The sequence below is a fragment of the Anneissia japonica genome, unplaced genomic scaffold (genome assembly GCF_011630105.1).
Source record: "Anneissia japonica isolate Jap-2015-1 unplaced genomic scaffold, ASM1163010v1 scaffold9870_len254840_cov161, whole genome shotgun sequence".
NCBI lineage: Eukaryota > Metazoa > Echinodermata > Crinoidea > Comatulida > Comatulidae > Anneissia > Anneissia japonica.
Window position 1 is genome coordinate 183016 of NW_022737280.1, and position 12767 is coordinate 195782.

Sequence of the window (12767 nt, forward strand, 5' to 3'; positions counted from 1 at the left end):
GGCTTACACCTCTTAATGGGGGAGGGGGAACCTCTTAATGGGGGCCCTGTCCGGCCCCCAATGGGTTCTTCTGGAAACCACCAAACCGCTTTCATTCCTTGGTTCTTGAGCCTCTCTAAAATGTAGATTGTGTCTGTTTTTACAGAAAAAATTATAAATTAAATTTTTGCTTGAGTTTCTCTGGGTAATTTTTACGATTTCTTATATTTAGGTTCTAGAAGTGGATGTCAATTCTTTAACCCTACTATTACTGACTCAGTTATTAACATTAACACAATTCATTTACCTGCAACACAAGGTAAGTGCTTCAATTTATATGAATATGAAATGTGCTTGACTTGTGATTTGTGTCGCCTAACTGGCCAAAATGTGATGTATGCGACTCTGTGGACTTTCATATACACATCTTATATCTGGAGGCCTAGCCAAAACGGTACTACGGACAAAAAAAACATTAAAAAAATCACCTTCACCATGTTATTAGCTCCTACCTCGATGAAATTCAGACCGTAGGTCCTTTATATATTCTGGGCTCCCTCTAACATATTTCTTTGTTTAGCCAACAATTCTTTTTTAGCCAAATGAAGCTGTCTTTAGCCAAAATTTGACAAAAATTTTTAAAAATCATTAGCCAAAAAAAAAGGGGGGGGGTTGGGTGTGGTTTCTCCTAAATCCACCCCTGCCTCGATGAGGGTACCAGAAAAAATCTCTGGTAGGTTAAGGGAGGTGGGAGAGAAAACGTTATTTGATAGGCAAATTAATATTTTTAGCACACCAGTAAATGAGGTACTTTGAAAGTTTGCTGAATATGTAGGCCTATCACAAAAGTTGAAAAAATTATGTAGGCCTAGACCTATACAGTATTTTCTTTTTAGTTTTGAATATCTTGGGTGGGGAGCAAGATGGAAGCTAGGTTGAGTAAGTGATATCCAAAAAAAAAATGTTCATGCTGTCATTTAACCACTTTATGCTGTATGTAAAATGAAACCATTACTAGATAACTTTAAAATTGAAATAAAAATTAATTGATAAAAAAAAAAAAAAAAAAAAAAAAAAAAAAAAAAAAAAAATAATAATAATAATAATTTGCCCACTGCAAATCATTTTCTATAAAACAAATCCACAAAAATATGTTCCTGCTTTCCAACCACCAACCACCATCTATTTAATCACTAAAGTTACATTCAGATTTTTGATTAGTTTTTAAGATATCTGACCTGGAATGTGTTGTTTGAAAGGTCCATATATGTACACAGAAGTTTAATCACTTCATTATTTGAACACCTTTTATTGTATCAGTTGTACACCTGCCAATTCCTTACATTTCTAGCTTAACACACCTGCATGTATCACTCTTAAAGCTAAAGAAAAAAATACATGCCATATATTGGTGTTGAAATGGAAATATTATGCAAATACAAATATGGGGATTTGGTTTTTAGCATCACATGTTCAAATGTTAAGATGCTTAAAAAATAATTTCAATCAGTTCTGGAAGAAAAAGTGAAGTTAGTACATACAAAACTTAATTAATAAGTTAATTCTAAACTTAAACAATTTGCAAAAAAGAATATTTTTCAGATCAGCTTAATACCAAAAAGCCTAAAAAGATCTGGGAAAACATAAGACTCATTGTTCCCGGTAAAAGTAAAAATACTGATAACAAATCTCAAAACTGAATATGCCACATATTCAAATTCTACTGATATTGCTAATGCGCTCAATGAATATTTTTCTAATGTGGGTCCAAACTTAGCAAAAAACATTCCTGAAGTCATTGATGAATCTCAACAGATCATAAATGATTTAAATACTGAAAAATGTAATTTTAAAGAAGTTGGCTATGAATATATTTATAATTCACTAAGTTCTGTCTCAATCAAAAAAAGCTACTGGAAATGACATGATTGCTGCCTGCCTCATAAACCTGGCAAAAGATTCAATATGGTATATCCACTCCCCTATTTAATAAATTTATCTCTATTTACATAAACATTCCCTGCTAAATGGAAAAGTGCTAAAATATGTCCCATCCACAAAGGTGGTGACAAAACAGAAAAAAAGCAACTACAAACCTTTTTCAATTCTCCCTGTCCTACCTAAGATTCTTGAAAGAGTAGTCTTCAAACAAATTTATCTCTATATACATTCTCATAGCATGTTAAATGAACATCAATCAGGTTTCAGACCAGGATACTCTACTACTTTTGCTCTTCCTAATCTGACAGAAGACTGGCTTGAATCTATTGATAAGGGGAAGTAAGCCTTGTAATGATCGATTTAAAAAAGCATTTGACACTGTCAACCATGAGCTTCTACTTAAAAATCTACAATCATTTAACCTTCATGAAAATGTTATAAACTGGTTTAAGCACTACTTGCTTGATAGAAATCATATTACAAGTGTCATTGGTGTTTCCTCAAGCAAATGTAAAAGTGTCTGTGGTATCCCACAGGGGTCTATTCTTGGGCTATTATTTCTACTGTACATAAATGATTTGCCTCAAGATATCCAAAATTGTGAAGTTTCTTTGTATGCAGATGATGCAGGTTTATGTAATTGACTACCATACCAAATATGTAAAAGGCATGGCACTGCAAGGACTCTACTACCTGAAAAAAGCAAATTTTATTTTACCAAAAGATATTCATGTGCACAATGTATAAATCAGTAATTGCTCCCTATTTTGAATACTGCCATGTTGTCTGGGGCACTCAAATGCATCTCAAAGTTGAAAACTTCAGGTCATGCAAAACAGAGCTGCCAAAATAATAACCAGGACTAGGAGTGAGTCTAGCAGTGAAGCCTTACAGAGCCTTCAAATCTAGAACACATTATAAAAACGTAGCTTATCATACAGAAGTGCTAAATTATGGAATGAACTTAGTGATGACCTCAAAAACTCAAATACATTTTCCATTTTTAAAATGAAAATAAAAATCAATTGAAGTATTATAGTTAATGATGTAAGTTTATTTACGATAATTCAGTTTAGTTAATGTAGTTAAGTTTCTTTCAGTAGGCCCTAATGTGATTTTCTGTTTTTACCTTTTTGTTTTAATTTTTGTTTTGTTGAGTTGTACAATGCCTTGTTCTTTGTACACTTTTTACATAGTTCTATGCAATGGTCAAATAAATTTCCTTTGGAATAATAAAGTACTCCTAATTTAAGAAGATTTTTAGACAATTTGTGGATATCGAGCTTTATAAGGCCATTCCCAAATTCACTGTAGTAATCCTCCTTTTTCGATACGATCCATTAAGACCAAGTCTGCATTTAGCCTTTAAGTTGCCATTGCTTGCTCCTCTTTATGGTCTACCACATAATTTTATTGGATTTACCATCACTACCACTTCTAAAATATTTCACATATTAAACCAAAGTTTTTTATAATATTAGTTAAATTCTTTGCCTAATATACAAAATATGACATATGACAAACATTTTTCACGTTTAAAAAAATCAAATATGTACAGTTGCAGAATCAAATGTAAAGGTGAATTTCTGAAAACAATAATATAATAATATATGTGAATGCATTCAACTTTGACTGCCAATACTTCTGAAATTGAAAAGAATTCCCTCCAATCAGGAGACAAATTTATAGTTACTCAACTTGCCCTGCATCTTTAATAAATTAAGATATTGAAGCTTTTTTTAAAACTTATAATATTTGGTTAAAAACTGTTTGGTAGAAAATAGTTGTGATCCTTGGATAGTGTACCAGTTATGAATGTAAAAATTCATTAAAAAATTCAATGAAATATTCAAATTGTATTTGATAAGACTTTAATTTAAAAAATATTTTCAGTTGTCCAGAGTTAGATAGGTTGCCCTTACAATATAGGCATATGTATTTCAAGTAAGTGTTTCAAATCATAAGCTTATCTGTGCTTACTTTATTTCCTAACAAATAGTATTGATTTTTCAATCCTAATATGATACTTTGGTTCAAGTCAAAGTATTATAACATGATATATGATTGTTTAAAACATATAGGTATATTTTTATTGTTTATATCATGCATTGTCTTTATTTTCATAAGTACAATAATAGCCATGCATTTGTAAAACTGGTTTCCATACAAATCGCTACACGCTATCACTGACTCCTTTGGTGGCGCTGATTGGTCAGTGGAATCTGAGAGCGTTCCCGATTGCGTTGGGGACAGCTACGCAGTGCAAGGATTGCAGAGAAAAAGCTGTAACGACTGTGTAGCGATTGTATGGAAACCGAGCTTTAACAGCATTAAAAGTAAAATGAAACATGAGCATAAATTGTAAATTGTAGTTTAATATACAAGATGTACCTTAATTGTTTATTAATGAATATATTTTTGCAGGTAATGGCGATAGATTGCAATCAAGCACACATCAACAACTACCAAGTCAAGGTACAAAAGTGCTCAAATTATTTAATGTATTTGCAGGGGTGAACAGTTCTCTTTGTTAACAATTTTTTATATAGCACATTATACAACCAACAGATTATCTCAAGGCAAAGACAGTAAATTAGTAAATTACAAAATAAAACCTACATGAATATTTTTATACAGTAGAGCTTAAGTGTAATCTCAAATTGTATGGTATATTTTCATGCACAAAACAAAATATGAGTCAGTTGTGACATCATCACTTCCATTTGCACATAATTTTCCTATCTCAAACTAGGCAATAGGCACTAATTAATTTTTTTTTTTTTTTTAATTTGAAACTTCAAAGCTGGGGTTGTTTTACATTGTGATAAATAATTCTTTGCTAGGCCAAGCTCTAAACTTGCACAGAGAATGTCAAAAATCTTGTTTTACGGTGCTGGTTGACATGAACAAAGCCTAAATCACCTACCCATCTATTTAACAAATGCCTACCAAAAGGCTAGGCCTACATAACACCTAAATCAACTTTATCAACCACAATCAATTTATTCGTATTGTATCGCAAAGAGCAGTAAAGAATGTTAGTGCTCGTCCTTCTAGGAAAGCATTCCCATTCGCGTAGTTAATGTATTGTTCACTGAGCAACCGGTCACCGTAACCAGCAATTTGAATATATATAGCCTAAATATACTGTACAGTATATGAAACAGGGTGACTGACTTATGAAGCAATTATAGTCAAGATATTTTGGGCCTTATAGAAAATATGGGCCATTATTTCCATCAACAATTGCCCTCTGCCCTGCAAGCTTTAGACAATTTTTTTAGAGTAAATAATGGCTCCTTCAGCTCTAAGACCACATGTTGTACATATGATTACTGTAGCTTTACCATTGATACATAATGCTAATTTTGTTTAATTGAATATAAATACAGTACTAATATTATTAGTTGTAACAATTTCGTAACTATGTATACAATAAATACTTGCAATATATTTATTTTTATGTAATTTTGAAAGCACTCTAATATATGTCTGTTGGTATTAAAATCATTCAATGTTAGTATTATTACTAATTAATTAAAATAAAAGTAATAATATTAATATTCAGGCCATTATATGTAGCTTGTATTTTTTATCCTGCCATACAGTGTTCTCCATTTGAAGACAGTTCTTTATGAAAAATAATTGATTTTTTTTCAGACGAGGTTATTAAAAACTATCTACTAAGAACTCAACAGCAATTGTGCTGCAATACCATACGGTTCACACCAGCAACTTTGAATACTAGATACAAAGTAGACATTGCCCACATGTTCACTGATCTGGATCTACTCAAAGAAAATGAAAAGAAGCAAGATGTCAAGCCTACAACTTTGAACGAGGTTTTAAATATTATAAAATCCACACCTGCATGTAAAGTTCTAATAGAAGGTGAGGGTGGTATTGGCAAATCAACCCTTCTCCGGTATATAGCATACAATTGGGCCACAGAATCAGACAAAACCTTCAAAGGTAAAATAGTCTTTCTTGTCAACATATCCACTATTGACAAAAGTGAAAGCTTTTTGGATGGTATTTTAAAACAAATAGACATAGAGGATTTTTATCTTGAAACAAATCTTTCTCAAGATCCTGTATTAGTTAAACGATTTATTAGGAATCACGATAATGACATTGTATTGTTATTAGATGGATTAGATGAATTGAAAGTGGGTAGTAAGAGTCCAATATGCTTATTCAAAAAAGAAAAAATGCCAAAATGCAAAGTAATACTTACATCAAGATCTGAAAATATAGATGAGTTTGTTAAAGAGAGCAGCATACATGTGAAAGTGAAGGGATTCAGTGCAGTTAATGTAAGAAATTACATTAAGAAACATTTTGAGTATTTTAAAGAACCTGCATTAGGAGACTCACTTTTGGATGAGTTGGAGCTGATTTCAGAATTTAAATATAAACATGTGGACGTCAAAGAAATGTGTAAAAATCCAATGTTGCTTCTATCAGTATGCATTATGTGGGAAGAAAGGCAACACCTTCCAGCTGATAAAGCTGATCTCTTTAAAGAGATTTTTAGAACCATCTTGAATCAGTTCATTCAAAAACAAGCAGATAAGGAGCAAAAAATCTCAGTATTCAAAAATATTCCACAGAAGTGTGTTGAACCGATGCTGCTGTTAGGGAAGTGTATGTATAATGGCTTAAAACGAAACCAACTTTCAATAAACAAAGCAGAAATGGAAGGAAGAGAAGAAATGGTTGCCTTAGCTTTAAAACTGGGATTTGTGTACAAAGATACACCGAACCGAAAGTCTGATTTTGAAGAGATTTTTACAGCTCCTCACAAATTAATAGTAGAGTCATTGGTAGGATTTTACTTATGCAAACTATGTCAGGCAGCAGGATTGGAGAGTGAGTGCTCAGTGGGCATGAAAAGGTTACTTCAGCCATTGGATGATAATGAATGGAAGATTATAAGAGAAAATACACACTTGCACAATGCAAAAGTGTTTGCAATTGGATTTCTAGGTACTGGTGCTGGCATGTTTTTTAATCACTGGATAACAAACAATCTATCAACATATCGCTCTTTAAGGCTACATTTTAAATTTGTGAAAATAGAACACAGGAGTACTGTAGTAAAGGAACTATTTGATGAAATGACTAAGAAAAATTTAGAAATAATGCCACACATAAATGGCATATGTGAATCACTAAGGAAAGTTATCCATCACTTCATGTCTGATGTAAAGGTCAATCAAATTGAAAATTTTCTTCAAATTATGCAAATTTTCAGTACAAGTTCAAAGTTTTCTGGACAAATTGGTAGAGACAATTTCAAGTCTTGGTTGGAAACCTATTCTGGTAAGGAAATGTCATCTGAAGAAAAATGCAAAATGATTGCCCACATAATGATTGCTGTATCAGATCAAAGTGATATTTTGCATATAGCAAGTGAAATATGTGGTGATGATATTAAATGCCTAACAGAAGAATGTCAAAAACTGAATTTCAAATATGATATAACAACATTTGAATTGCATAGCTTAAGTACTGCTACTTTTATAATTCATCTGTTTAGTTTTGCACCACAACTTTACTCATTGAACTGCTCCCCATGTTGTATTACAGGTACTATTATGAATGATGTAATGAAAGAGTGTTGTAGTAGAGGAATCAAGTTAGAATTAAAGAATCTTGATATCAGTGGTAATAATCTCGGTGAAATTGATGGTTCATTATTAGCATCTTTATTGGGTATTGTTCCTACACTGAGTACTCTTGACATGGGTGGTTGCAGTTTGTCAGGTGTAATTGTGAATGATATGATGAGAGAGTGTTGCAGTGCAGGAGTCAAGTTAGAATTAAAGGTGCTCATTATCAGTGATAATAATCTCAGCAACATTGATGGTTCATTATTAGCATCTTTATTGGGTATTGCTCCTACACTGAGTATTCTTGACATGGGTGGTTGCAGTTTGTCAGGTGTAATTGTGAATGATATGATGAGAGAGTGTTGTAGTGCAGGAGTCAAGTTAGAATTAAAGTTGCTCATTATCAGTGATAATAATCTCAGCAACATTGATGGTTCATTATTAGCATCTTTATTGGTTATTGCTCCTACATTGAGTACTCTTCACATGACTGGTTGCAGCTTATCAGGTGCAATTGTGAATGATATGATGAGAGTGTGTTGTAATGCAGGAGTAAAGTTAGAATTAAGGCAGCTTTATATCAGTGGTAATAATCTCAGTGACATTGATGGTTCATTATTAGCATCTTTATTGGTTATTGCTCCTACACTGAGTACTCTTAACATGAGTGGTTGCAGTTTATCAGGTGTAATTGTGAATGATATGATGAGAGAGTATTGTAGTGCAGGAGTCAAGTTAGAATTAATGGAGCTCAATATCAGTGGTAATAATCTCAATGACATTGATGGTTCATTATTAGCATCTTTATTGGTTAATGCTCCTACAGGTAGTATTCATAACATGAGTGGTTGCAGTTTATCAGGTGTAATTGTGAATGATATGATGAGAGAGTGTTGCAGTGCAGGAGTCAAATTAGAATTAAGGAAGATTGATATCAGTGGTAATAATCTCAGTAACATTGATGGTTCTTTGTTTCTATCATTTTTGGGAATTACTTCTAAACATTTCAGTTTATTAATAAGGAATGGCAGTTCACCATGTTATTTTAAAAAATCCTATAGTGTTTGCAATGGTAATAATTTATTTAATCTTAATATCAGTGGTGCTATCCTCAATATAAGTGGTTTCTCATTAGAGTCTTTACTTAAAATTTTTATTAAACTGAGTGACCTTAGATTAGAAAATTCCAATTTATCGGGTGCAATTGTGAATGATATGATGAGAAAGTGTTGTTGTCGAGGAGTCAAGTTAGAATTAAATGAGGTTTATATTAGTGGTAATAATCTTAGTGACATTGACGGTTCATTATTAGCATCTTTATTGGTTATTGCTCCTACACTGAGAACTCTTAACATGAGTGGTTGCAGTTTATCAGGTGTAATTGTGAATGATATGTTAAGAGAGTGTTGTAGTGCAGGAGTCAAGTCAGAATTAAATGAGGTTTATATTAGTGGTAATAATCTTAGTGACATTGACGGTTCATTATTAGCATCTTTATTGGTTATTGCTCCTACACTGAGAATTCTTAACATGAGTGGTTGCAGTTTATCAGGTGTAATTGTGAATGATATGTTAAGAGAGTGTTGTAGTGCAGGAGTCAAGTTAGAATTAAAGGGGCTTTATATCAGAGATAATAATCTCAGTAATATTGATGGTTCATTATTAGCATCTTTATTGGTTATTGCTCCTACACTGATTATTCTTGACATGAGTTGTTGCAGTTTATCAGGTGTAATTGTGAATGATATGATGAGAAAGTGTTGTAGTGCAGGAGTCAAGTTAGAATTAAAGGAGCTTGATATCAGTGGTAAGAGTCTCAGTAACATTGATGGTTCTCTGTTTGTATCATTTTTGGGAATTACTTCTGAACGTTTCAATTTATCAATAAGGAATGGCAGTTCATCATGTTATTTTAGAAAATCTTATAGCGGTTTCAATGGTAATAATTTAATTAATCTTGATATCAGTGGTAATATCCTCAATATCAGTGATTTCTCATTAGCATCTTTACTTATTACTATTAAACTGAATATGCTTACATTAGACAATTGCAATTTATCCAGTGTAATTGTGAATAATATGATGAGAGAGTGTTGTAGTCCAGGAGTCAAGTTAGAATTAAAGGAGCTTGATATCAGTGGTAATAATCTCAGCAACATTGATGGTTCATTATTAGCATCTTTATTGATTATTGCTCCTAAACTGAGTATTCTTAACATGGGTGATTGCAGTTTATCAGGTGTAATTGTGAATGATATGATGAGAGAGTGTTGTAGTGCAGGAGTCAAGTTAGACTTAATGAAGCTTGATATCAGTGGTAATAATCTCAGTAACATTGATGGTTCTCTGTTTGTATCATTTTTGGGAATTACTTCTAAACATTTCAATTTATCAATAAGGAATTGCTGTTCATCATGTTATGTTAGAAATTTTTATAATGTTTTCATTGGTAATTTAGTTAACCTTAATATCAGTGGTAATATCCTCAATATCAGTGATTTCTCATTAGCATCTTTACTTAATACTATTAAACTGAATATGCTTACATTAAAAAATTGCAATTTATCCGGTGTAATTGTGAATAATATGATGAGAGAGTGTTGTAGTCCAGGAGTCCAGTTAAATTTAAAGGAGCTTGATATCAGTGGTAATAATCTCAGCAACATTGATGGTTCATTATTAGCATCTTTATTGGTTACTGCTCCTACACTGAGTACTCTTGACATAAGTGGTTGCAGTTTATCAGGTGTAATTGTGAATGATATGATGAGAGAGTGTTGTAGTGCAGGAGTCAAGTTAAAATTAAATGAGGCTTATTTTAGTGGTAATAATCTTAGTGACATTGATGGTTCATTATTAGCATCTTTATTGGGTATTGCTCCTACACTGAGTACTCTTAACATGAATGATTGTAGTTTATCAGGTGTAATTGTGAATGATATGATGAGAAAGTGTTGCAGTGCAGGAGTCAAGTTAGAATTAATGCAGCTTTATATCAGTGGTAATAATCTCAGTAACATTGATGCTTCTCTGTTTGTATCATTTTTGGGAATTACTTCTGAACATTTCAATTTATCAATAAGCAATGGCAGTTCATCATGTTTTTTCAAAAAATTGTATAATGATTTATTTAGCCTTAATATCAGTGGTAATATCCTCAATATTAGTAGTTTCTCATTAGCGTCTCTACTTATTACTATTAAACTGAATGTCCTTATATTAACAAATTGCAGTTTATCAGGTGTAATTGTGAATGATATGATGAGAGAGTGTTGTAGTGCAGGAGTCAAGTTAGAATTAAAGCAGCTTGATATTAGTGGTAATAATCTCAGTGACATTAACGGTTCTTTATTAGCATCTTTATTGGTTATTGCTCCTACACTAAGTACTCTTAACATGAGTGATTGCAGTTTATCAGGTGTAATTGTGAATGATATGATGAGAGAGTGTTGTAGTGCAGGAGTCAAGTTAGAATTAATGGAGCTCAATATCAGTGGTAATAATCTCAGTAACATTGATGGTTCATTGTTAGCATCTTTAATGGTTATTTCTCCTACATTGAGTACTCTTCACATGACTGGTTGCAGCTTATCAGGTGCAATTGTGAATGATATGATGAGAGTGTGTTGTAATGCAGGAGTAAAGTTAGAATTAAGGCAGCTTTATATCAGTGGTAATAATCTCAGTGACATTGATGGTTCATTATTAGCATCTTTATTGGTTATTGCTCCTACATTGAGTACTCTTAAAATGAGTTGGTTGCAGTTTATCAAGTGTAATTGTGAATGATATGAGAGAGTGTTGCAGTGCAGGAGTCAAATTAGAATTAAGGAAGCTCATTATCAGTAATAATAATCTCAGTGACATTGATGGTTCTTTTTTTGTATCATTTTTGGGAATTACTTCTAAACATTTCTATTTATTAATAAAGAATGGCAGTTCATCATGTTATTTCAGAATTTTTAATAATGTATTTAACCTTAACTTCAGTGGTAATATCCTCAATATTCGTGGTTCTTTTATTAGCATCTTTACCTATTACTATTAAACTGAATAAGCTTACATTAGAAAATTGCAATTTATTGGGTGTAATTGTGTATAATATGATGAGAGAGTGTTGTAGTCAGGGAGTCAAGTTAAAATTAAAGGAGCTCGAAATTAGTGATAATCTCAGTGACATTAACGGTTCGTTATTAGTATCTTTATTGGTTATTGCTCCTACAGGTAGTACTCCTAACATGAGTGGTTGCAGTTTGTCAGGTGTAATTGTTAATGATATGATGAGAGAGTGTTGTAGTGCAGGAGTCAAGTTAGAATTAAAGCACCTTGATATCAGTGGTAATAATCTCAGTGACATTGACGGTTCATTATTAGCATCTTTATTGGTTAATGCTCCTACAGTGAGTACTCTTAACATGAGTGGTTGCAGTTTATCAGGTATAATTGTGAATGATATGATGAGAGAGTGTTGTAGTGCAGGAGTCAAGTTAAAATTAATGGAGCTCAATATCAGTAATAAATCTCATCAACATTAATGGTTCATTGTTAGCATCTTTATTGGTTATTACTCTTACACTGAGTACTCTTAACATGAGTGGTTGCAGTTTATCAGGTGCAATTGTGAATGATATGAGGAGAGAGTGTTGTAGTTCAGGAGTGAAGTTAAAATTAGTGGAGCTCAATATCAGTAATAATAATCTCAGCAACATTAACGGTTCATTATTAGCATCCTTATTGGTCCTACAGGTAGTACTCTTAACATGAGTGGTTGCCGTTTATCAGGTGCAATTGTGAATAATACGATGAGAAAGTGTTGTGGTGCAGGAGTCAAGTTAAAATTAATGAAGGTTGATATTAGTGGTAATAATCTCAGCGACATTGATGGTTCATTATTTACATCTTTATTGGTTATTGTTCCTACACTGAGTACTCTTAACATGAGTGGTTGCAGTTTATCAGTTGCAATTGTGAATGATATGATGAGAGAGTGTTGTAGTGCAGGAGTCAAGTTAAAATTAATGGAGCTCAATATCAGTAATAATAATCTCAGCAACATTAACGGTTCATTATTAGCATCCTTATTGGTCCTACAGGTAGTACTCTTAACATGAGTGGTTGCCGTTTATCAGGTGCAATTGTGAATAATACGATGAGAAAGTGTTGTGGTTAGTGACATTAGCATCATTAGCATTCATTATTAGCATCTTTATTGGTTATTGCTCCTACAGGTAG

General features: G+C 32.5%; 1 protein-coding gene across 1 annotated transcript in view; it reads left to right on the forward strand.

The window, feature by feature from the left end:
- LOC117117286 overlaps positions 1 to 12424 on the forward strand; it is a 13481-nt gene extending 1057 nt beyond the window's left edge. The window contains exons 2-5 of the mRNA XM_033261545.1: positions 212 to 298; positions 4345 to 4395; positions 5581 to 9869; positions 10200 to 12424. Of these exons, the coding sequence (XP_033117436.1) occupies positions 5691 to 9869; positions 10200 to 11324 (5304 nt within the window). The 5' untranslated portion in view covers positions 212 to 298; positions 4345 to 4395; positions 5581 to 5690 and the 3' untranslated portion in view covers positions 11325 to 12424. The remainder of the gene's footprint in view (positions 1 to 211; positions 299 to 4344; positions 4396 to 5580; positions 9870 to 10199) is intronic.
- The last annotated feature ends 343 nt before the right edge of the window (positions 12425 to 12767 follow it).